Source organism: Strigops habroptila, chromosome 2, assembly GCF_004027225.2.
Source record: "Strigops habroptila isolate Jane chromosome 2, bStrHab1.2.pri, whole genome shotgun sequence".
In the NCBI taxonomy this organism is placed as follows: Eukaryota; Metazoa; Chordata; class Aves; order Psittaciformes; family Psittacidae; genus Strigops; species Strigops habroptila.
This window is the reverse complement of record NC_044278.2, coordinates 54,956,942-54,979,810: the sequence shown is the minus strand read 5'-3', so window position 1 is coordinate 54,979,810 and position 22,869 is coordinate 54,956,942. Positions and strand designations below refer to the sequence as shown.

The 22,869-nt window shown below is 43.7% G+C and overlaps 1 protein-coding gene across 1 annotated transcript; it reads left to right on the top strand.

The window, feature by feature from the left end:
* The first annotated feature begins 4,005 nt into the window (after window positions 1–4,005).
* On the top strand, window positions 4,006–20,513 carry RP2 (RP2 activator of ARL3 GTPase). The gene is made up of 5 exons (XM_030476891.1): window positions 4,006–4,267; window positions 11,059–11,724; window positions 13,340–13,454; window positions 14,620–14,705; window positions 17,906–20,513. Exons 1-5 carry the CDS (start codon window positions 4,142–4,144, stop codon window positions 17,987–17,989), a joined length of 1,077 nt encoding a protein of 358 aa, XP_030332751.1. The 5' UTR covers window positions 4,006–4,141; the 3' UTR covers window positions 17,990–20,513.
* The last annotated feature ends 2,356 nt before the right edge of the window (window positions 20,514–22,869 follow it).

Genomic DNA, 22,869 nt, shown 5'->3' with positions numbered 1-22,869 from the left:
AGTGAACAGATGTTTCCGGATGGCCATAGGCAGTGTCAGCTAATACTGTCTCTTAATGCCACCTTACACTCCCCTCCTGAAGAGTTAGATCTCTTTGGGAGCGCCAATGCTAGCCTTGGAAACAATACTGAGGGGGATTTGGTAAGCTTCACCCCCATTAACCCTCAAAATTGGAATGTGCATAGAAAAGATTGGGCTACTTTAGATTCAGCACTGGAGTCAAGCACGGTTTTCAAACAATTGTATTCAAACTGCAATGGTAGTAGTGTTACTACCCCAAAAAGACTGCCCGATAGGATATTCCTTATTTGTGGAGATAGAGCTTGGAATGGCATACCTGCCCAGCCACAGGGAGGACCATGTTATTTGGGAAAATTAACCTTATTTCACCCCAACATGTCATTATTACTAAAATGGAATAGTAGTAGTGCAAATAGTACAAGGACCAAGCGTAGCGTACACGAACTACAATGCACTAACATTGGTAGCCCAAACTTTCGGAGTGATCTCCGGCTTATCATGACAGCGATATTTGTACCGGGTGCGGCAGCCGGTAAAGCCATGAAACTCGCGGAACAGTTAGGATGCTGGACCAAAGATGAATTTAATAAGACATCTCAGATACTTGACATGCTCACTAGCGATGTACAGAGCGTAAACCATGCAGTGCTACAAAACAGGGCTGCTATCGATTTTCTTCTATTAGCTCAGGGACATGGGTGCGACGAATTTGAAGGTATGTGTTGCATGAACCTCTCGGACCATGCAGTTTCTATCCACACCAAGATTAAGCAGTTGCAACAAGGGCTACATTTATTAAAAAAGGAAGGTGGTTTAGGAATCGAAAACTGGCTAAAGGGGTTGGGAATTGGCCCATGGCTAAGGAGTCTTATAATGTACGCAATAGGGTTTTTGGGTGTGATATTGTTACTATTACTCCTTCTGCCCTGTATACTCAATTGTATTCGAGGTATGATTACCAATGCAGCGCAGAAAATATGGCAGACGAACCTCCTCGCCCAAAAGGAAAACAGGGGAAATGTGGAGAGTTTTATCGAACTCTGGATGGAAGAAAAAGGACATGATAAAATACAGCTGGTGAAGTTAGAAACAACTGGGTGAGAAAAACAAGATTATATAAGGCAAGGACACTGTGTCCTTGACTAACAGGGGAGTTGGCTGAAGGCCGGAGAAGTGTTAAAAACAGGGTCTGTATAACCACAAGAGTTTCAGGAACAAGGAGGTATGGGCGGGGATGACATTTGACTGTAAGCCAATGATGAGCTAGCTTTTGCACTATGTATGAGGCTTATTATCATGTCTATATAACCGCAGCCTGTTGGTGAAATAAACGAGATTTGCTGATCATTCCCTGGATGGTCGTGTTGCAATTTCTCCCGCCGTCTCTGACATATTTCCACTGTAGAGCTGGCTGCATCTCAGTAGGGGAAGAAGTCTCTTTACGCACATGGACTATGAAGTCTTCTGTTACTACAGATAATCCATTAATGTGAGGTAACAATGTTCTGGTAGTTTTAGGGTTTGCATAGATTAATTAACTGGCATGTTAGCTTTTGACAAAAATGTATCAAATGTTATTTTTATTCCTTCTATCCACAAATACTTTATATTTTTTAACGGGTGTACAGAAAAAAGAGCCTGGTTGCCAAAAGACTGCATACATTAGATCAGCAACATTGCTAATCTAATAGAATAAATAATTGTATAGATTACACAGTGGTCTGGAAGGACCATTAGACTTAAAGAGCACGAGCTAGAAGAGGTGAGGGTGTGTCAGACTCCCTGCAGTTGCAAACTGTCTCCAACTGGCCTAGCTGGACACTCCATGGAAAGAGCTGGTGCACAGAGGTCTCGGAGAAAGACCAGGATCCAGCCAGCCAATGCCTAAGAAACCCAGATGAGTGTCTCATAGAGTAAATCCACGTGGCAGTTGAGGTGTAAAGCTGTACTTTGTGTTGCCAGTGGTAGTGCTGGCTGAGCTGTTGGCTTGAACTGTAGCATCAGAGCTCAGAGTAAAACCTGCCCAGGCATGAGGTTTCACAGCGCAGCTGACGCTACAAAGGGTGTCAGCCACCCTCTTCCTTAGCAACCATTTCTGGCCAATTGGTCTTGCTTCCTCCTTTCTGCTGTCCCCAGGGCCCCGAGCTGGCCAAGCCTTCCAGCCTGCTCAACCAGCAGGGCACTTCTCTGCTGCTTTTCCAGGGCTTCTCCTCTCCTTCCTCTTCTGCTTCTACAGCAAGAGTGTCATCCTTTATCTTACACAAAAGGGCTCTAAAGTTTTGTAAGTGGGCATGATTGGGTGTAGGTGGCTGGGTGCTGGCGGGGGGGGGCTGCAGGGGTGGCCCCCGTGAGGAGAGGCCAGGGGTTGCCACGCTGGACACAGCCACTTCCAGAGAGACCCACCACAGGGCACAGCTGAGCCCCTCAGTGGCACTGGTGGCACCTCTGGGAAAACATGCTTAAGAAAGGGCAAAACCACTACATAGTAGTGTGAGAGAGAGGAGTGAGGGGGGAAAGTGAGGAACAACAGTGTGAACACCAAGGTCAGGGAAGAAATGGGGGGTGGAGGTGCTGGAGCAAGGGTTCCGTGCAGCCCATGGAGAGGACCATGGTGGAGCAGACATCCACACTCCAGCCCATGGAGAGCCCCACAATGAAGCAGGTGGATATTTTCTGATGGAATAGCAGCCTGTGGAGAGCCCATACTGGAGTACTTCTTGAAGGACTGCAGCCCATGGAAGGACCCATGCTGGAGTAAAGTGTGAGGAGGAAGGAGCAGCAAAGAGGAGCAGGGATGGACTGACGGCAGTCCCCATTCCCCAACTCCTCTGCACTGCTTGGGGCATGCTGGTGGGAGGTAGAGAAGTTGGAAATGGAGGGGTGAAGGTGACCCAGGGAAAGTGGTAGGGCAGGGGGAAAGTGTTGTTTTCATTTAGACTTTGTTTCTCACCACCAAACTATTTTTCACTGGCAAACGATTTTCCCCAAGGCAAGTCTGTTTTGCCTGTGACAGTAAATGGTAAATTATCTCCCTGTCTTTATTTCAACCCACAAGCTTTTCCACCTTTTCTCCCCTGGTCTTATGGAGGGCAGTGAGCAAGTAGATGGGTGGAGAGCTGGCCAAGGTCAACCCACTACTGGGTAACAGCCTCAGAGGGAGTGCTGAAGTCTTTCCCTCTACCCCCAGGAATCAGATCTGTAAAATCTTAGGGAAAATCTCTTTGAACGGTTGGATGGTCTGATAAAAATTGTGATTTTTTTTTTTTTCCCCCTCTGGGGAAGGATTAACCCCGAACAACAACCCACAACCCACAAAGAAAGCCCATTTGTCTATTTGCAAAGGAAGGCGCAGAGCTGTAGGACACTGGGGGTTCTCACGCTGCCACTTGCTGCTGGTGCTGCGAGACACTCACGAGAAGCCAGGGAAGCTGAACCTTTCGGTGCAGTCCCCTCGGAAGCACGAGCAAGGCAGCTATAACCCCCGCGTAACGCATCCAGAGGGAGAGGCACCTGCCCACAGGACGGGTTGCACCGGCTGAAGATGACTCGATGGAGTAGTTGGTTTGTATTTACATGCTGCACCTGACATTTTTCCTTTGGTTGGAACTAGGCGATCTTTAAGACCCCTTACAGCCCAAGCCGTTCTACGGTTCCATGACGCCCGCAGGGGAGCCCGCGCACGGCCTCAGCTGGGACACGGGCTCCCACAGGCGCAGCCGTTTCACCCCGTTGGGGCCGGTGGTTCATGAGCAGTTACCGACCGCTCCGACCCGGTGCCGGTGCGGCTCGGCGCCCGCTTCTGCGGCACGGCTGTAGGGACACCCTCACCGCTGCGGGAGACGGTGAGGGCACTCACTGAAGAAACCCCCTTCTAGCGCTGGGCTGCGCTCCGCCCCGCCGGCCCCTTCCCCCTGCCAGACCCGGCCCCGGCGCGCCCGGTGACGGCTGGGACGGGGCGGGACGAGCCGGAGAGGGGGTGGAAGTGTTGCGGTCGCCACGGGAGACGAGGAGAAACCGGAAGCGAGCGGGGCGGGGCGGCGAGGCGCTGCGCTGGCGCGGGCTCCCCCGCTCCCAGCCTCTCCCCGCAGGCCGGCCGGGCGGCGGCGGCGCCGGTGCTGCCATGGGCTGCTGTTTCTCCCGCCGCGGCAAGCCGGCCCAGGGCGGACAGCAGCAGAAGCAGCAGCAGCAAGAGGCGGCGGCCGGCGAGGAGAAGGCGCCGCAGTACAGCTGGGACCAGCGAGCCAAGGTAGCGCCCCGGCCGTTGTCCCTGCGCTGGGCGGGGGTATCGGCTTCTCGGGCAGCGCCTCGCCCCCTTCTGCCGGCCGGGGCAGGGGAGGTGCGGGGCTGTAGCTGTGGCAGGGCCGCGGCGCCGGGCGGTGGCCGCTGGACACAGGTCGGGAAGGGCTGGGGGCGGTTGGGGAGCTCACCTCCCGGTACCGCTGTTCGGGCTCGGTCCGCGCAGGGAAGTGCGTTTGTTTAAGAAATTAAAAAGTATTTAGCCTGAGGATTTTACCTCCGGTGGCGCAAGCGGAGAAGGCGGCGCGCTGGATCCTGTGGTGGCGGCTCGGCTCTGCGAGAGGCAGTCCCGGTCCAGCTGTACCGCCAGCGGCGGTGGCGGTGGCTGCTGCCTCGGGGTGGGACACGCACCGTAGTGGTGGCCGTCAGCCTGAGCTGGGGCAGGCGCCGCGGTGGTGGGTCTGTGTCTGTCTGCCGTCGGGATTTATGGGGTACCCTGGGGTCCCGTGTACCTGGGCGGTCGGTGGGCACAGGGGCAGCAGCGGTCTGTGCGGGCCTGAGGGGAAGTCCCCGCTCATGGTGCTTCAGTGCAGGTACAGAACTTGTGCCCTGGCTGTCAGTAATGTTTATTCTTCCTGCTTGGGCTGTTGGGATCTTCTTGATTAGGTTGTGGGGTTTGGGCATGTTTGGGTGTTTTGGTTGTTTGGGTTGGGTTTTTTTTTTTTTTTCTTTGAAAGCTATTTGAACTAGAGCTACCCCATCAGTCTCTGAAGTGACAGATGAAGACAGGTCCATCCCACTGCTGTTTCCTGACCTGTCGAAGGCGATTGTGAAGACCGAAGCAGGAAAGCACTGAAGTGCTGGATTAAATGTATCTCTTCCCACCCCCATTTCAAGTTTCGCTTCCTCATGTGTCATGACATCATAGCCCTGCTAGGTTTCCCCTCCTCTCCACCTGCCTTTGGGGTGGAAGGGAGGGGAAAACAGCTGTAAAACTCAATTTTAACAAACAAAATCCTCAAACCTTTAGGCCACATTTTACAAGTATAGAAAAGAAAATGCGTCAACTTATTTGAATGCTTAGCTGCTTTGTTTTTTTAAACTTGGCTCTAGGGCGCCCCTTAAGTCTTCCAAGTAGATTAAGACAAGCTGGGATGGAGATGAGCTAGAGAGCATGCGCGTGGCCTGGAGGAATTGATTCCTTAAGGATAATGATGGTTGATCTCTGTTGGGCTTGTTGCTTTGACTGTTGCAGTGCAGCGCTGGATAGAGAAGGGAAGCATGGCAACCTGTTACTTGTATGGAGGCTGTTCTCAGGGAGAGAGCTGTATTCAAACCCTATCCTAGAGCAGCAGAAGAAATCTTAGTCCTGTGCAAAAGTGATTTACTAAATGAGCATTTGAAATAATAATTGATTGTTTGGTTTTTTTTAATTTTAGAGCAAATTCATCAGCTAAAGCTCAAGAGATATGAGACTTTCCATCCAATCTGCTTATATGGCTCTAACTTCTGAAACTAGGAGGAGGAAAGTCAGGACATAGAAACACTTGATTTGGAGAACAGCCAGCCTTGTTGCTAAGGAGATGACCATTGTTAATGTGCTAGAAGTAGGTTCAAGCTAACAGACAAGGCTATTGCAGCACCAGTGATCCACCTCTGTGGAGGGGAAAATAAAAGCATGTAATATATTGCATGTACAACAACTTCCTCCTTTTCTATAAAAGACTCTCAGAAACCAGAAGAATCTGTGAGCTTGGGCTGTGCTACTGAACTTGGGAAGCTGACAAATTAGCTGCTTGGTTTTTGTATTATACAGCTCGAGAATGGCTCTTCTTCTATCTGCAGTATTTGGCAATGGTTTGCTGCTTGGAAAAGTATGAGTATGACCAGTTTATGCTATTATGGGTACTCTAGAAGAGGGAGAAGATTACAAAGAGTAGAATGAAATGTGCCTTCAGACTATTTTATTGGCCACGTTTGAAGTCAAGGTGTGCAGGAGATGCTCCAAGATGAAAATCTGTATGCTAGTGACTGGAACTTGCACATGCTGTCCCTCTTTCCATCTTTTCTTGTTGCATAAGAATCTAGAAATCTGCCAGAGGTGAGTAACTTCAACAGTCTCCAGAGAATGTTGCAACTCGGTGCTTAAGGGCACCAAACCCATGCGAGTATTGCAAGGGATCATCCAGAGGGACCTTGACATGCTTGTGAGGTGGGCTGATGCCAACCTCATGAAGTTCAACCAAGCCAAGTGCAAGGTCCTACACCTGGGTCGGGGCAATCCCAGGCACTGCTACAGGTTGGGCAGAGAAGAGATTCAGAGCAGCCCTGCAGAAAAGGACTTGGGGGTGTTGGTTGACGAGAAGCTTAACATGAGCCGGCAGTGTGCGCTTGCAGCCCAGAAAGCCAACCGTATCCTGGGCCGCATCAAAGGAAGCGTGACCAGCAGGTCGAAGGAGGTGATCCTGCCCCTCTGTTCTGCTCTTGTGAGACCTCACTTGGAGTATTGTGTACAGTTCTGGTGTCCTCAACATAAAAAGGACATGGAGCTGTTGGAGCGACTCCAGAGGAGGGCCACGAGGATGATCAGGGGGCTGGAGCACCTCCCGTATGAAGCACTTCCCGTATGAAGGCTGAGAGAGTTGGGGCTGTTCAGCCTGGAGAAGAGAAGGCTGTGTGGAGACCTCCTAGCAGCCTTCCAGTATCTGAAGGGGGCCTACAAGGATGCCGGAGAGGGGCTCCATCAGGAACTGTAGCGATAGGACAAGGGACAATGGGTTTAAATATAAACAGGGGAAGTTCAGGTTAGATATGAGGAAGAAGTTCTTTACTGTGAGGGTGGTGAAGCACTGGAATGGGTTGCCCAAGGAAGCTGTGAATGCTCCATCCCTGGCGATGTTCAAGCCCAGGTTGGACAGAGCCTTGGGCGACATGGTCTAATGTGAGGTGTCCCTGCCCGTGTGTGTGCCTGTATGCTGGGGGAAGCAGGCTTACTTACTGCCTTAAAAGAGAGTACAGAGGAACAGTTACTTCTTTTCAGAAGGGGAAGTTCAGAGGTACCATAACTTACAGCTTTTTTTAAATTTGGCACCTAAGCATGTCCTTCTAAACTGTTCTGCTCTAAAAAGCCTCTGAAGCAGCACTAGCTTGTCCTACACGTTGGCCTTTATAGAGACGTGTGAAACTTCCCATCCACCTTGCAATTTTATTTAGGCCTATGTGATGATTTTATTTAGGCCTACTAGTTAGTCAGCTAACTATAGCTTACAGACAGTTTCAAATGAGAGCACTTGAGAGAGTAGTAGTTGAGTTTAATGGTAAGAAAAATAAATCAGCTTATTACCAGAATCAGGAGCTCAATTTTATTTCCCTGACATGAGTTAAGAGTCCTGCCCTAACACAACTCTTACATCTCAGTTTGTTCACCATGCTAGGGAGTTTGCTGAGGTCAGGGGGATGATCACTTCCCTAGTCCTGCTGGCTATGCTATTTCCAATGCAAGCCAGGATGCCATTTGCTTTCTTGGTTCATGCTATCTCTGAAGTCTGCAGCTATCATCGGCAGGTTGGTATTAAATCGTTGTGTCCACCTTCCTTCCCCTGACAGTCAGCACTAACTGCTTCTTAAGCTCTGTCTGGGCAACATAGCAAAAAAGCAGGCTAGAAAAACCAAAATCAGCAGAAGAAGGTAACATCTGCGGCCTCATGCAACCACAGTCAGGGCTATGTAGATTTCTCTGCCTGTTCATCTGGGCAACTAATGCTGTAAAATCTTCAGCATGTGGCAGGTCGGCAAAAATCAACTGTTTGATAACTCATCTATTTATCCTTTGCATTTGGATAAAGCTTCAAAGAACTTTGTCCAAATCAACCCATCTCACCCACACAGTTGCTTTACTCTCCGTCCCTCAGTACATTTTTATATGTCTTTTTCTCAGGCTGGTCTAAGTCCAAATGATGACAGTATTTATAGATGCAACTTTCAATGCTTTCAGGTGAATTTAAAGTTTTTAGACTAGATAGGATTCATGCGTTAATAGATATGGACACAGTTCAAGAGTTGAAACCTTCTAACAGAAGTGCTATGTGCAGGTTCAAGAATTACTTCATCGAGTGACCTGGTTATTTTACCAGATATGATGACGAAAAAGTAATCCCTGCTTACACAATATTCTTCCCTGTTAACAGAGGTATTGAAGTATCATCTTGGTTATCAGCGATGATAGATTTGTTATGAAGGGCTGAAGGACAAATTGTAAGGAGCAAGGATTTTAAAGAACAAAGAAGAGAGAGAAGTTAAGACAAACAAAAATTTGTCATGGTTGCTTTGAACTCTAGGAAGCTCTGCTGCAACAAGTGCAAGGCGTATTAAGCAGCTTTCCTTCCTGTAAACACTTGTCTTGCAAGAAGGTCAGGGGCCAGACATGAAGGCTGTAGATGACGTACATCTCTTCAACCACCATTATCCAGTTTACTGGCACCGAGACTAGGGAGCTCCCATTTGGAAGATGACTCAGAAGTACTAGACCTTCACAGTTTTTAAGTGGTAACTGTACCTAGAATCACCGAGGATCCCAACAGCTTCTTGAACTCATTCTGGTATGGCTTCATGTCTTAACAAGACTTTTTCACTGGCTCCATCAGAAAAGGAGTTTCAGTCAGCAATGATATGCCACCTCAAATATGAGAAGGTACTGCTGTACTTAATGGATTATGGTTCTCCCTGGTCACCTCGGTCTAGCTTGCTGAGCAAACAAGAATTTGCAGAGTCTTTCTAAACCATTTACAGAAAGGTCTTCTCTTTTAAATATCATTCTCAAAAAAATAATTCCATATCTGTTTAAATCACAAGAGATGGCAGTTCAGCTCTGGGCTTATATACAGCTGATGACATCCAAGAGCCAGCTGCTGACCCGGTGACATTAAAAGCTGCAGCTATAGGGTAGGCACACAAACTTAAGAGGCTTTATGTGCTATTTTTGTCAGTAGGGGAATTAACAGAAAGGAAATAAACGAGAAAGGTGCATTCCCAGGCTTAGACACTTATGCATGTTCCTACTTCATAGACTCATAGAATGGTTTGGGTTGGAAAGGACCTCGAAGCTCATCTAGTTCCAACCCTCTGCCGTGGGCTGGGACACCTTCCACTAGACCCAGGTTGCTCAAAGCCCCGTCCAGCCTGGCCTTGAACACTGCCAGGGATGGGACAAAACTAATACAAATATCTTGTATATGGATCAAATATGAAACATTACATGAGACTTAAGACCTTAGAAGGTTTGAATCTTACTACATGGCTATCCTACTATCCGTACTATGTGGCTGAGTCTCTAGAATGCATACATTATCGTTTGAGCCTCCTAATTTTGCTTGAAATTCTTCCAACTAACTTTCCTGGATGTGTTCTAGTGGTATTAAATATGATTGAGGGGAGATTTCTAGGAAGCCATCTTCATTGTCTCAATTTGCATTTTATTTGGAAGATTTATCAGCTGCAAACTTACTTTGCTGTCCAGAGGTCAGATATGTTGTATATAAAGGAGTACATTTTATCAGTTGGTGGAGCTGATACCTTAGCTTCCATTAGCTGTTCTGGACTAAAGCTACCTAGGCTGAGCTGGTTTAGTGGATGTCTGGCACTAGCCCATCCTGGTTTATGCCTTTTTTTGGGCTTGAAATCTCATGCAAATGTTTGAAATGCTGGGGAGGAGGAGTATTTTACAAATTGGGCTACACAGAAACTTTTGTAATATATTACCACTGATTATTGTGGAGCAAACTTTAGGGCCCTTGGGCAGAAAATCAAAAGCAGGTTTGTGAATTGGTTTTGTGTTAAACTAGTTCAGCTACTTGTAGACTTCTAAGTGCTATTTTAATATGCTTTCACAAGAGGGCAGAGTAGAATTTACTCTGGGAATTATACTTGTCTTGAGGCTTAGGTCTTTCTAGAAATGAACCAGCTCAGATTCCTTTGGTGTTATGACAGCATGGGTCGTATTATTCATGCTGTCCACCTGTATTGCAAACTATCCTGGGTTCCATGTGGCTCTTCAGTCCCTGCTCCCCAACAGGGAAAGCCACAGCCTTTCTCAAGTGTCTCTCCCTGGTGGGGGGATGCTGGAGCATGGAGGAGGAGAGGTCTGTAAAAGTGCCTCTGCACCACCACTGCCAATGTTTGCCTGTTGGTCGTAGCTAAAACAATCACATAGCTGTTGCTAGCCCAAGAATCTTGTAGTTGTTAGCACAAGATAAGACTGTGGTGCAGATAAGTGAGCTCTTTGTAGTTTGCAAACATAATAAAGAAGATATTGCTTGAAAGCAGCAGGGTTTCCTTGCAACATCTTTAAGTGTGGTAAAATATGACCAAGAAAGCTACTTGACAAGGGAATACTGTGTATCTCTAACTTTATGAACCTGCAAGTGTGTTGGCCAATTCATTTATTACAGTTATTGTGGTAATAGCCACATTGAAACTGTTTAGCAGCCACAGAGAAAACTAGCTGCCCCTGCCTCCTCTCTGTATTAGAGGACAAGCTGAGTTAGTTGGGTTTCTTCTTGGAGCATCTCAGAAGTATAGTTTCAATTCTTTGTTGTGCATTCCAGTAGTTTAGATAAAAGATCTGCTTCTAATCTTTCATCACTCTTCAAAGACTTTTCTGGCAGGTTATCCTGTACAATTCAGTGCTACCTCAGTTAATAGAAGTGAATTGACATTTAGCATTGTAATATTCTCTGTATGGGAAAGGTTTCATGTTCTCTCTTTTTCTTTTTTTTCTTTTCTTTTCTTTTCTTCCTTCTTCAGATTGACCCCAAAGATTACACGTTTTCTGGACTTAAAGATGAAACTGTGGGCCGACTGCCTGGAAAAATAGCAGGGCAACAATTCGTCATTCAGGACTGTGAGAACTGCAAGATCTACATATTTGACAATTCTGCTACAATCACTATTGATGACTGTGTAAACTGCCAAATCTTTTTAGGACCAATAAAGGGCAGTGTGTTTTTCCGTGACTGCAAAGATTGTAAGTGTATAGTGGCCTGTCAACAGTTTCGCACTCGGGACTGCAGAAAGCTGGAGGTATTCTTGTGCTGTGCCACCCAGCCCATTATCGAGTCCTCTACAGGTATGAAGTTCGGATGTTTCCAGTACTATTATCCTGAGCTTGCTTTGCAATTTAAAGATGCTGGACTGAGTATCTTCAATAACACATGGAGCAACATCCATGACTTTACCCCTGTGTCAGGAGAAAATAACTGGGGCCTTTTGCCTGAGAATGCTGTAGTCCAAGATTATGTTCCTCTGCCCAGCTCTGAGGAGCTGAAAGCTGTCAGAATTTCTACCGATGCTACAAGGAGCATAATACCAGTAACTCGGGGGCAGAGACAGAAAAACAGCGATGAATCGTGTTTGGCCGTGTTTTTTGCTGGTGACTACACAACTGCAAATGCCAGGAAGCTAATTGATGAGGTGAGCAACCTTTGTCTTCATTCAGCTGTTCGAATTTCTAATTGAACTTGCCTCTAGACAGCCTCTGGTGCTCCCTGAAGGGTGAACGCAGAGGCCCTGCTTGTCTGCTGACCATACTGGTCAACTGCACTGTTTAAAACCTTAAAGCAAGGTAAGAGACTGGATCTGATCTGTTGTTTTACAGCTGACATCCTGGGACTGGCACATCTATCCTCTAATAGTTCTAGTGTTCTTTTCTGTCATGGCACACACCAAAGCTACGTTCTGAAGAAAATGCGTAGTTGATTTGATGAACTTGGCCAATTGTAGAATGAGCAATTGGCAATGCTTGTGAAAGGGATAGAGCCAGTTAACAGCTTACTGCCCTGCAAGTCACAGCTGACAGCTTGGCCTGCAAGTTTCTCCAGTACTAACAGAGACTTTACAAAACCCCAGTGTGTTAAATTGTATTCCCCCTGCCACCCAGTACTGGAATTTTTTTCTGGAAGAGGCAGTGAGTGTTTGTCACAGCTGATCAGCTGTCTTCCATTACTTAAATAGCTGGTGCTGTCTCTTTTTTTTTTTTTCCTTTGAGGCAGCAGCTCCAAGCTTGGCAAGATTTGGGGCTTTCCTGGGGCTAAAATCTGGGAGTGGCTGGCTGCTTTTAGCACCCTGAAGTGCCAGGGATGACAGAGCAGAGCCAGTAACCATGAGCTAGAGCTTCTGACAGAAGAGGTATCTGCAAAAGCTGCTGATCCCAGTGCTGTATGATCAACAAAACAACTGATGGGGCTCCTTCCCTTGAGTTTTAACTGCAACGAAAGCAAGCTGTGGGGTGTTTCCATGTCTCATGTCCGTACCCACCCCATCACCTCTCCCCTCCCAGTTGGTTTTTTATGGAACTGAGTTACTAGCAGCTACTTGAGTTAAGGGAAATAATGAAGATAATGATACGTAGGGGTATCTGGAGAAGGAATAGCTATAGTAAAGAGGATAATAGATGTGTTCTGTGTTAGTAGTTCTTTAGAAATTAGAGTTAAGACAACACTGAAAGCCTAGTTTGTGAGATTCTATGGAAATCTTACAGCTCTGTAGGGTAATAGATGCTTTGGAAGTACAAATACAGTTGCTCCTTCTCCACATGCTTTTAGTTTTGTATCGGATTTGAAGTAAGAAGCTGCGTGTGTTCCAAAGTTTGTAATTATTTTTCCAAAATGGAAAACTTCAGCAGTGGATAGACGAGAGTTTGAGCTAACGCTTGACTGAACTATTGCAGGCTAATGAGAACTAACTGCTTGACTCCAGATGCTGAATGCTTTTAACTTCCATTAGTTTCAGCTTGTGAGGGATTGTGAGGAAAAAAACACAACCCTGGGCCATAATATAAAACAAAACCATTCACATTTACTCCTCTAGGTGCACTAGGCCAGAGGAGAAAATCTGGATGAATGGAATGAAAATAAACAGAAATGTAGAAAAAGCAAATGGTTTTTGAAAAAAGCAAAAAAGGGTCTCTTTGCTCTGTGGCTTGATGTGTATGGGGGGAAAATGGGTCTATTCCAGTGTAACCTGGATACCTGAGCTGAACTTTCTGCCCTAAAATTATTTTTAACATGAATTCTTTCTCTGTTAACAGATGACTGGTAAAGGCTTTCAGCTGGTACAAACTAAAGAAGTTTCAATGAAGGCAGAGGATGCGCACAGAGTTTTCCAGCAGTGTGCATCAGAATTCATTCCACTCCTTGAAAAAGGTGAGTTTGTGGTGTTTGCTTTCTCTTGATACAGGTATCTAGCTGTCACTAGAGAGTTCTGGAGAAGAAAGAGGAATGAAGGACAAATTTGTGTTTCAAGGGCATAGTGTAAAGCCAGTTGAGATGAGTTTTGGAAGCCTCAGTGAGGTCCTAAACTAGCCAAAACTCCTGAAGGCATCAGAAATGAGCTATTCCATATGTAATTTGTGGCTCTGCCCCCCCCTCTAGTGGTGCAACTGTATAGCTCAGGAGCAGTGGCACATGGAGATCTGTCGGGGGTGGTCAAAAGCAACTCATGCTTTTAGATTATTTCTAACTTCTCGCCATTGCTGCTCAATACCCAAATGTTCAGTTTTTCCGTATACATATTCAAGCAAATAGGTATAGATATGTATAAAGCAGGCAAGTGTTAAATTCCTGGTTTTAACTGGTGTACTGTCAGAGTATTTCAAAAGCCTTTTTATTGATCTGACTGTAATTGGTTTTTGTCTCTTCCTGCAGAAGTACTGACATCTTGCCATCTGTTATATGCTAAAGCTCAATATACACTCCCAAACTTAGTAGCAGTGTTCAGGTTTTTTCATAGTAACATAAGAGGCCTGCGATGCTCATTGCGAGAACAGGCCAAAAGTTATTGTACTTATCAGATGGCAGTCTAGTTTAAAGGCTATTTCGCACCCATGTGGGAAGAAATAACGTGTTCAGAATGAAACCAGAGAAAGGGGATCTGCAAATAGTGGGTGAGAACAAGTCTAAGAATCAGGCAGTTTGCTATCTTGGGACTGAAGCAAAAATGCCTGAATGACTCAGTCCTACTCCAGATGTCTGTGAAATGGCTCACTACTTGAGCAGTATAATCTGACTCACTTCCATGATGCCCTGCGCTCCTTAGTGGTTTTGTGCCATTGCTGCCTTTCAAGAAGTAAAACTGGAATTCTGCCAGAATCTCTGCAAAAATGAGCATAGAATTGCAGATATTTTCTTCTCAGATAACACTGTACTTTGAAGCTATGGTTAAGTGTTTTTAATTCTTGCTTTATGGCTGCTCAAGCAAAAACCATAAAATACCTCTTGCAAGCTTCACAATTCCCCGTGGGTTGAGAAATCTACTGTTTCAATGCCAAGCTTAAAAGTAGTATTGATTCTAGATGAAACTATCTTCTAGGTCCAGTGGTTGCTTTGGAGTTTAATGGAGACGGTGCTGTGGAAGGATGTCGAAGCACTGTAAATGATGTTTTCAGTGGGACCAAGGTAAGCTGATGTATTGCTTTATTGGCAGAAAATGTCACAGAATGTCTAGGAAACTTTATGGAAAAGCCATAGTGCTGACAAACTGCACGATCTTTTTAGGTTTCTGAATAGTAAACCCTGAATATTCTATTTTTTGTGTGTTTTTGTACTCCAAACTCAAGTCGCTTGTCAGAGACAAGAAAAATTGCCCTTGGAAAGAGAGTACTAAATCCTCATCATATCAACTGAAGAACAGAAGATTTCCACTTTAAACTGTTATTTCACATAATAGTAAAAACAAGTTCTATAACTATAGTAGGGAAAAGCTCTGTTCCAAGTCTTATGCTGAAGTCTGCTTTGTGATGTTCTAGTCCATTAAATCCTGACAAAGATAATATGATGGGATTTCATCCTTTTTCAAGGTTTACTTTTGCAGTGTAGGATATCGCGGAATGCCTTCCTTCAAAGACACCACACCTCCTCTTTGCTTGCTGTCCCCATTTCTCTGAATGGCAATAGTTTTGAGAAAATTTCTGGAAACGATTAGAGCACTCCTGGTAACAAGAAAGTGACAAACCCTTTGCTTTCAAGTAGCTCTTCAAAGAAGACTAGAATGTCTTTGAGACCTAATGTCCATACAGCAACTTGCTGTCTTTTGGTTCCCTTGAAAGAGTTACTAGGCACTAGACAGCCCAGTTTCTGGAAGAAGAGTTATCTTGTAGTAAGTCATCTCAAATGCAGCTGATGTGTTTGCTTTTTTCGTGTTTGCTATTGCACCAGCAAAAACCTAACGCATAGCAGGCCTTGATTTGGCTGTCAGTCTGGAGAATACTAGAACTACATTCTGGGCAATTCTTCTGACCCAAAAGTTATCACTGCAAATTTTACCATAAAAACGGCCTCTCTAAAACAGGATCTTACAGTGCTGGGGTGTTTTTTTATGTCACGTGGTTAGCGTTTTTTTCTTTTTCCATACAGAACAAAGCTGATACTGGGTAGGTAACTCACTGGTTCTTCTTGATCTTTTTCTCTATTCAAAGACTGAAGTGATAGTGATTACTAGAACAAATAAAATTTCATATTTTCCTTATTGGAAATGACCGGTGTCTGTTTATAATAACACTATGATTGTCCTGATCCGAGATGCATCCAGAAACCTCAGCCTGTGCGCTTCCTGCTGTGAAGTAAGCATTGTTCTTGGAGGTGATTGGTAGCGTTTGGGTTCGGTTCCAAATATGAAACTACTGCATCTGGATTTAAAACTTCTGTTTACAGTCTGGTTACATAGTAAAATCTACCTCACTTATTAAATACTTGCTGCATTGAATTATGAAGCAGAACTTTATTTAGATAAAATGTAACTCCAAAACTCCGGATAAAAACTGGGTTTGTGCATGGATCCCTAGATAATGGAATATTATAAGTATATGTTTCTTAGAAAATGCATTTCTTCTTTGGAGCATAATCTAGAAGCAATTTAGGGAGTTACAAACTTCAGACTTATTGCTACCAGAAGGTTCAGGAATGCTCTGTAAAATGGTTTCACTTCATTCTTGGCTGCCCTTACCATGTTTGAGAGTTGTTATAGCACTCAAAGAATTATTGGTATCCTTGATCAAGAAATAACAGCAAATGCTCTTAGGAAGACATGTATCCTGTAAGACTTTGCAGGAGCTTAATCTGTTTTTAAGCAGGTGGCTACATTTGCATTTGAAAGCCATAGTTAAAAATTATTAAATTCATCTGTTAATAACCTTAATTTCACCAGGATTTTGTTTCCAAAATAAATCCAATTAACAACTTTAGGTACTCTAGTAGGGGTTGAAAAGTTCTTCAGCAATAGTTCTGCCACAGTTTTTTGAGCTGTTTGGTAGAAACAACATGTTACAAGGAGAGCTCTATGCTCTGCACTTAAGTAGACTTCCTATTTGTGTGGGCTAGGTACGTCTGCACTCTTCACCTCTGACATTCTTTCTAGTGTGACTTTTTTGGCATGCTTTCTCGTATTGTTCCTCCATCTCATCAATTATTCATAAAATACTCTGCAAAATGTAAATCACAATATCCTGGTATGGAGGGGTGCTGAAGTAAGGTATTCAACTGTTGTGACTATGGTACTGATCGCTGTCGCACCAAACAACTGCCAAATAATTAGTAGATATTTTCAAGTCCCTTCAAATAGAAGTCTACCATGCATCCAAGCAACAGCCTAGGAAACTACTTGCTTTGTGGTGATATATCATTGGTTTGTGGTTTTTTTTTTTTTTTTAAATCAGAAATTTACTGGACAACAGGATATTCATCTTAAAAAACAGTTTAAGTATATACAAGTTCCAGGAATTGTCATCGTTTACAGTTACATGGTATTCTGAGCTGAAGCAGAAAAGTGGTGACTGCAGGAGCAGAGTCATCTGGAATGACCCGTTCCTGCAGTCCCAGAGCACTTCAAAATAGCTCATTGGCTGTGCCAACACTCATGTGCTGAGACAGTGATGATTTTTTCTTGAGGTATAGAAAATACAAGATAGTAAGAACTCAAGTTTTTGATTGAGGCTATCACTTGCATGTACAGATTGAGGAACAGCCACAACACTGTCTGTTGCACTGAACTATCTGGGCATTGCCTAAGGCATTTGTAGTTGATATGCTGAAAGCTTTCAAAGATGACTGTCCTGGAGCTTGGACTTTCACATGGGTTGATCAGTTTTGCAAAAAGCAAATGTAACTGAAGTTATAGAAAAACAAATAATCATCTGATGAAAAAACAGCCAAGTTTTCAAGGGGAATAGAGTACAAGGGAGTCTCGTACAAGCTCTGACTTTCTGTTAAAGGAAAGCTTAATGGTAGTCTAAGGTTTTTGTGTGTTTGTTTTCCCCCGCTCTCTCCTAGACAGAGTTTGACTTTGCCAAGCAAAATACATCTAAATAGACACTATCTGAAGCTGTGATTCCTGAATAATCAAGCCCGAATCTTCTAACTCTGATCAGTGGAAGGCTAGGGTTACTGCAGCTAGCATGTCACTAGGAACAGGTGATGGTAACAGAGTGTGCATAAGGGCTGAGAGAATTTTAGCAGTATTCTATCACACAGTGGAAACCAGCAGAGTTGTGCCTCTCAGGAAATGCAAATATAAAAATAATCATTACTGGCTCCAAATGAGCAAAGACTACTTGAATATGCTTATTAGTGATGCGTAACTATTTCCTTGTTTAATAAAACAGGTTTTTGTATCAGAGAGCAAGGCATCAGCATCTCAAGATGTAGACAATTTCTACAACTTTGCTGACATGCAGATGGGAATGTGAAGTTTAACATGGAGGTGTTCACGTACGGTTTGTCTCAGCACTTGGATGTCACTTGGCTTGAATGTTGCAGTAGTATCTGAGAAGTTTTGTCATTTGGTTTTGTATTTCTTATATATCCTTTTATAAAGCTGTTGGTGGTTTTCATACCAGCATTACCTGAACTGGAGTAAATGGCATAGCTTCCCATGTGTGTTGTGTTTTAAACTTACATTTCAACTGCAGAAACAATGGAGGTTTTCTACTAACTTTTTACAGTGATTTCTAAATTTCTGTTGATGCTTGAATACTTCTTTTCAACATCTAATGGTAATACATATTTGAAAAGTGCAATGCTCATACAAACTTGATGCAGCAGTAATTGTTACCTTTAATGTAGACACATTGTTTAGAAAGTGCATTTATGTGAAACTCACTGCTGAAAACTCCCACATGCAAATTTGTCTTCACCAGGGGCCAGGGAGGAAGCTGTAGTCGTTGACTTTTTCTGATTGCCTAGTCTGAAATGAATTCTCCTTATAGCATGCTTTCAGAAGCAGTGCGTGACTTATAAAATGTGCATCTGGCTTATTCCGCTTCAGCATCTTTTTTGAATAGTTTGCAGCATTATTTATGCCGAGAGCTGTCATGACAGTGTTGTGGTAAGTGAGCACTTGCCAGGCTCTTCTGCTTTGAGATGAATTCTGAGCATGAGTGCTTCACTGAAGATGCTCTAAGGTCCACTCAGGGTCTCTGGCGACACAGCTGCCTCCAGTATTCCCAAGCCATGTGTGGGACATACACGAGGTTCCCTTGGACTTGGAGCATTAAGTTTCTGACGCTGTTGTTGTTTGCTAGAAGGGCCATATAGCAACCAGGAGTCAGAGACGGGCTCTGATGGCATTAAAAGAGCTCTTCCTCGCTAGACCCCCAGGGGAAGGGTGTTACACTTGGTAGTAGTACTGAAAATTTGGCTGCAAAGTACTGCATGCTGCTGTAGGGTTTATTTTGCGTTAATTCTTAAAACAGACCCAAGAAGTGCTACTAGCATTTTGGGAGATGCATTTGTTCGGTAAGGATGCTTATTGCTATATAGTACATATTAGAATGCAAATTTATATGGATATTAAATACATGATTGATTTATTTTTGTACATTACATCCTTACTGATTTTTCTACATATACGTAAAGCTTACGTCCAGGTTTACAAGCCCTCTGTAGTACTTGAACAGTTTGCATGTGCAGACACAGAAAACCAAATTTCTTAATTAAAATAGTAGCTTGCCAGTTCATGTAGCCTTTACAATCCATTGAACGGACTGGGGCTGTGTTGAGGTGCTAAAGCAATAATTTCCTTGTTATGGTCATCTGTCACAAGGGAAGATCTTGTGCATCTTAACTGAAAATGAGTTTCGACTCGTCAGTTTGTGCTCAAGCTCCAGAAGTGTGTGGCTAAAAACACATCTCTCTCTAATTTTTCAGAATTAGCACATGAAAGAATGCGTTCTCCAGAAATCTGTGATTCTGTCATGCCCAAGAGATGTTCTGAGCTGTCATTTTATTGCTACTAGGCAAATGCTTGCCATTAGTTTACACTATGTATCAAAGAGTATGTCCTTGGGACCTCTTGTTAATGTTATGCATAGATGAAATAAGGAAGAATATCTCCTGAAGTTGATAAATCATTGGTGTACTGAAGGTAAGAAAAATGCCACTTCTGTGAGGTGCTTTTATTTGACAAAGCAAAATAAAATCAAACAGCCACCAGAATTTGACTGGTAGCAGAAATTACCACTTACTTGCCCTTAGCCAGCCAGGATTTAATTTTTTTCTATATGTGTGAGGAGAGGCTGTGAAAATACCTAAAAATCTTAGATCAGTCTCCAAAGGACTAGCACAACTCACCAAACACTTGCTGGAATTAATCTAGACACATACAGTAAATGTATTTTTTTCATATGGACAGAATATTGTGTCATGTCCTTCAGAACTATCATTGTGTAAGTTGTCTAAGCAGTGCATATTGGATCATCTTGGTCTCCAAATTTGTACATATAATACTTCCAAACTTATATGCTGACACATGGTTATATGTCTGTTCATAGTTTATTTTTTGTATCATCAGCCTGCTTTGGAAAAAAAAAATGCCGAATTGGTTTTTGTGACTACTTTTGCTGGGGGACAGGATGATTAGTTGAAATTAATCTAGGCTAGAGTCAGTGGACAAACTTTTTAAATGCTAGGAAAGAGCAGACTATTGCTTTTTTCACTTTTTTTACCTTGATAGCCTGCTTACTAATCTAAAGAGTTTTTAATGAAAACACCCTAAATAATGAAGGACTTTCTCAATCCAATTATTTATGTTTTGATTTCAGTTTCTTGCTAACAGGTGTTAAGAACACTTCTAGCTTAAGCATCAGGTATTGTATGCGTTACAGAATGGTACGTGCTCCATGTAGTCTTTGTATGTTTGTTGTATAGCTTTTTATGTAATTTGTATTGCACTGTGAATGTGATTCATAATAAACATTGTACATCTAAACTCTGGATTCTGGAAGACTTTTTAAAATTAAAAATATTGCGAACCATAATTACATTATATTAAGTACAAAAATTGAAATCTGTGTTTAAATAGGGACTTTAAATAGATACTCACAGCTAATTGAAAATAAGCATTAACTCTGCAGTCAGCCACCCTCCAAAAAAGGTGAATTCTTGACAGCAGGGATTTTTCTCCAGAGTCACTGAGGATGTGATTAACTTTACACTGCAGCTGGGGTTTTTTCCCCTAATAAAATATGGAAGAAGGTATTCAGATATCAAGCTGTAGAGATACAAGTGGAAAGATTCCAGGATGGAGACTGTTAAAGTGCTTCTCCCTGATCTGTGTCTGCATGGAGTCCTTTCTTTTTGGTTTGTTTTCTAACTTGTAAAAGTCTCGTGCTTTTTAATTGTGCTTACCTCGTTGGGTACTGGATGCGAGTGATGTGCTCACAGCAAAAACCGGTTGTGGTGGTTATACTGGTAGAACTGTTCATTTAGAACGCTGTTCCTTTGTGTATCCCATTTAGCATCTGAAAACAGGTAAAAAATCCTGAAAACAGGTAAACATTAAATACATTCCCAAACTCAGCTTTAAACTGGTCAGAAATGAGAATCTTCCGTCTAGAGGTGGTCTAGGGTAATTTAATCATAGAATCACAGAATGGTTTGGATTAGAAGGGGCCTTACAATCATCTAGTTCCACTCCCTCTGTCATGGGCAGGGACATCTTCCTCTAGACCGATCAGGTTGCTCAAAGCCCTGTCCAACCTGGCCTTGAACACTGCCAAGGATGGGGCAGCCACAACTTCTCTGGGCAACCTGTGCCAGTGCCTCACCACCCTCATAGTGAAGAGTTTCTTCTTTATATCTGAACTAAGTCTCCCCTGATTAAGTTTGAACCCATTGCCCCTTGTCCTATCACTACATTCCCTAATGAAGAGTCCCCCTCCAGTATCCTCGTAGGCCCCCTTCAGATACTGGAAGGCTGCTAGGAGGTCTCCACGCAGCCTTCTCTTCTCCAGGCTGAACAGCCCCAACTTTCTCAGCCTGTCTTCATATGGGAGGTGCTCCAGGCCCCTTATCATACTCGTGGCCCTCCTCTGGACTTGCTCCAACAGCTCCATGTCCTTTTTATGTCGAGGGCACCAGAACTGTACACAGTACTCCAAGTGAGGTCTCACAAGAGCAGAGTAGAGGGGCAGGATCACCTCCTTCGACCTGCTGGTCACGCTTCTTTTGATGCGGCCCAGGATACGGTTGGCTTTCTGGGCTGCAAGCAAACACTGAAGCCGGTTCGTGTTCAGTTTCTCATCAACCAACACCCCCAAGTCCTTCTCCGCAGAAGTTCACCTCATGAACTTGCATGAAGTGTAAATGTTTGCTAAGAACATGAAGTCCTGTGTCAATATAATTTTCTTTTGAATATATTGAGTTAAATTGTGAAGCTTTAAAGAATCAAGCTTTTGCTTTAAACTTAACTGTTACTGTACAATTTTACAGTTTAAAAATAATCTTATGCCCCAACTGGATCTGAGTTGCCTAATAATCTTTCTTTTACATAGCATATAAGTAATAGCAAAGCTGCCTTAAGTATTTTCACAATTTTTACCAGCCACATCCTCAAATACCAACATGCAGAAGCTTTGTATCTGTGCCCCAATTGCTAGGAAGACACCCACTTTCTTGTATCGTACCTCATAGTCATGCATAAAATGCATGGATTTAAAATTAAGCCACATGCCAGGCTGCACTTACATAACTGGTACAGATATTTTTTTCATTCCAAAAAGCAGCCGGAAACTTTTTATTACAAAATATGTGCTTCCGTCATTCTGACTAATAGGGGCAAAAAATGAGTTTTACTGACTGAAGTGTGAGCAAGAACTCCGTTGCGGAATATTTTCTCTTAAATGCTGGCTTTTGAATGTTTAGGGTTTATTCATACAGCAGGCAGCTTTCTGTGCATATTTAAATGAGCGTTGCTGATAATATATTCTAGGGGGTATCGATTCCCCAGGCTTTTTGCCTAAAGATTTAATAAAAGCTGCTGTGAAATGAATCTTTCAAGAACTATTAGCAGCCCAGGTGCCTACCTGAGTAGTTCCTAAACCGTAGGATTTTTGCTATCAACTTCCATGTTGACTCCTTGGGACCTTTGTGCCATTTCTTTTTTGAAGTAATGAGTAAGCCTTCTGAATTCATAAGGGTGACAAAGGTCTTTGGAGGTTTGCAGGAACAGCTCTTCCAAGGCATGTTTAAACTTGACCTAAAACATGTACATCCTAGTCCAAGAGTACTAAAAGCTGTAAGTGATGCTCACAAGTACTGTCTCTAGCAGGGATGAATTTGAGTGGGATCA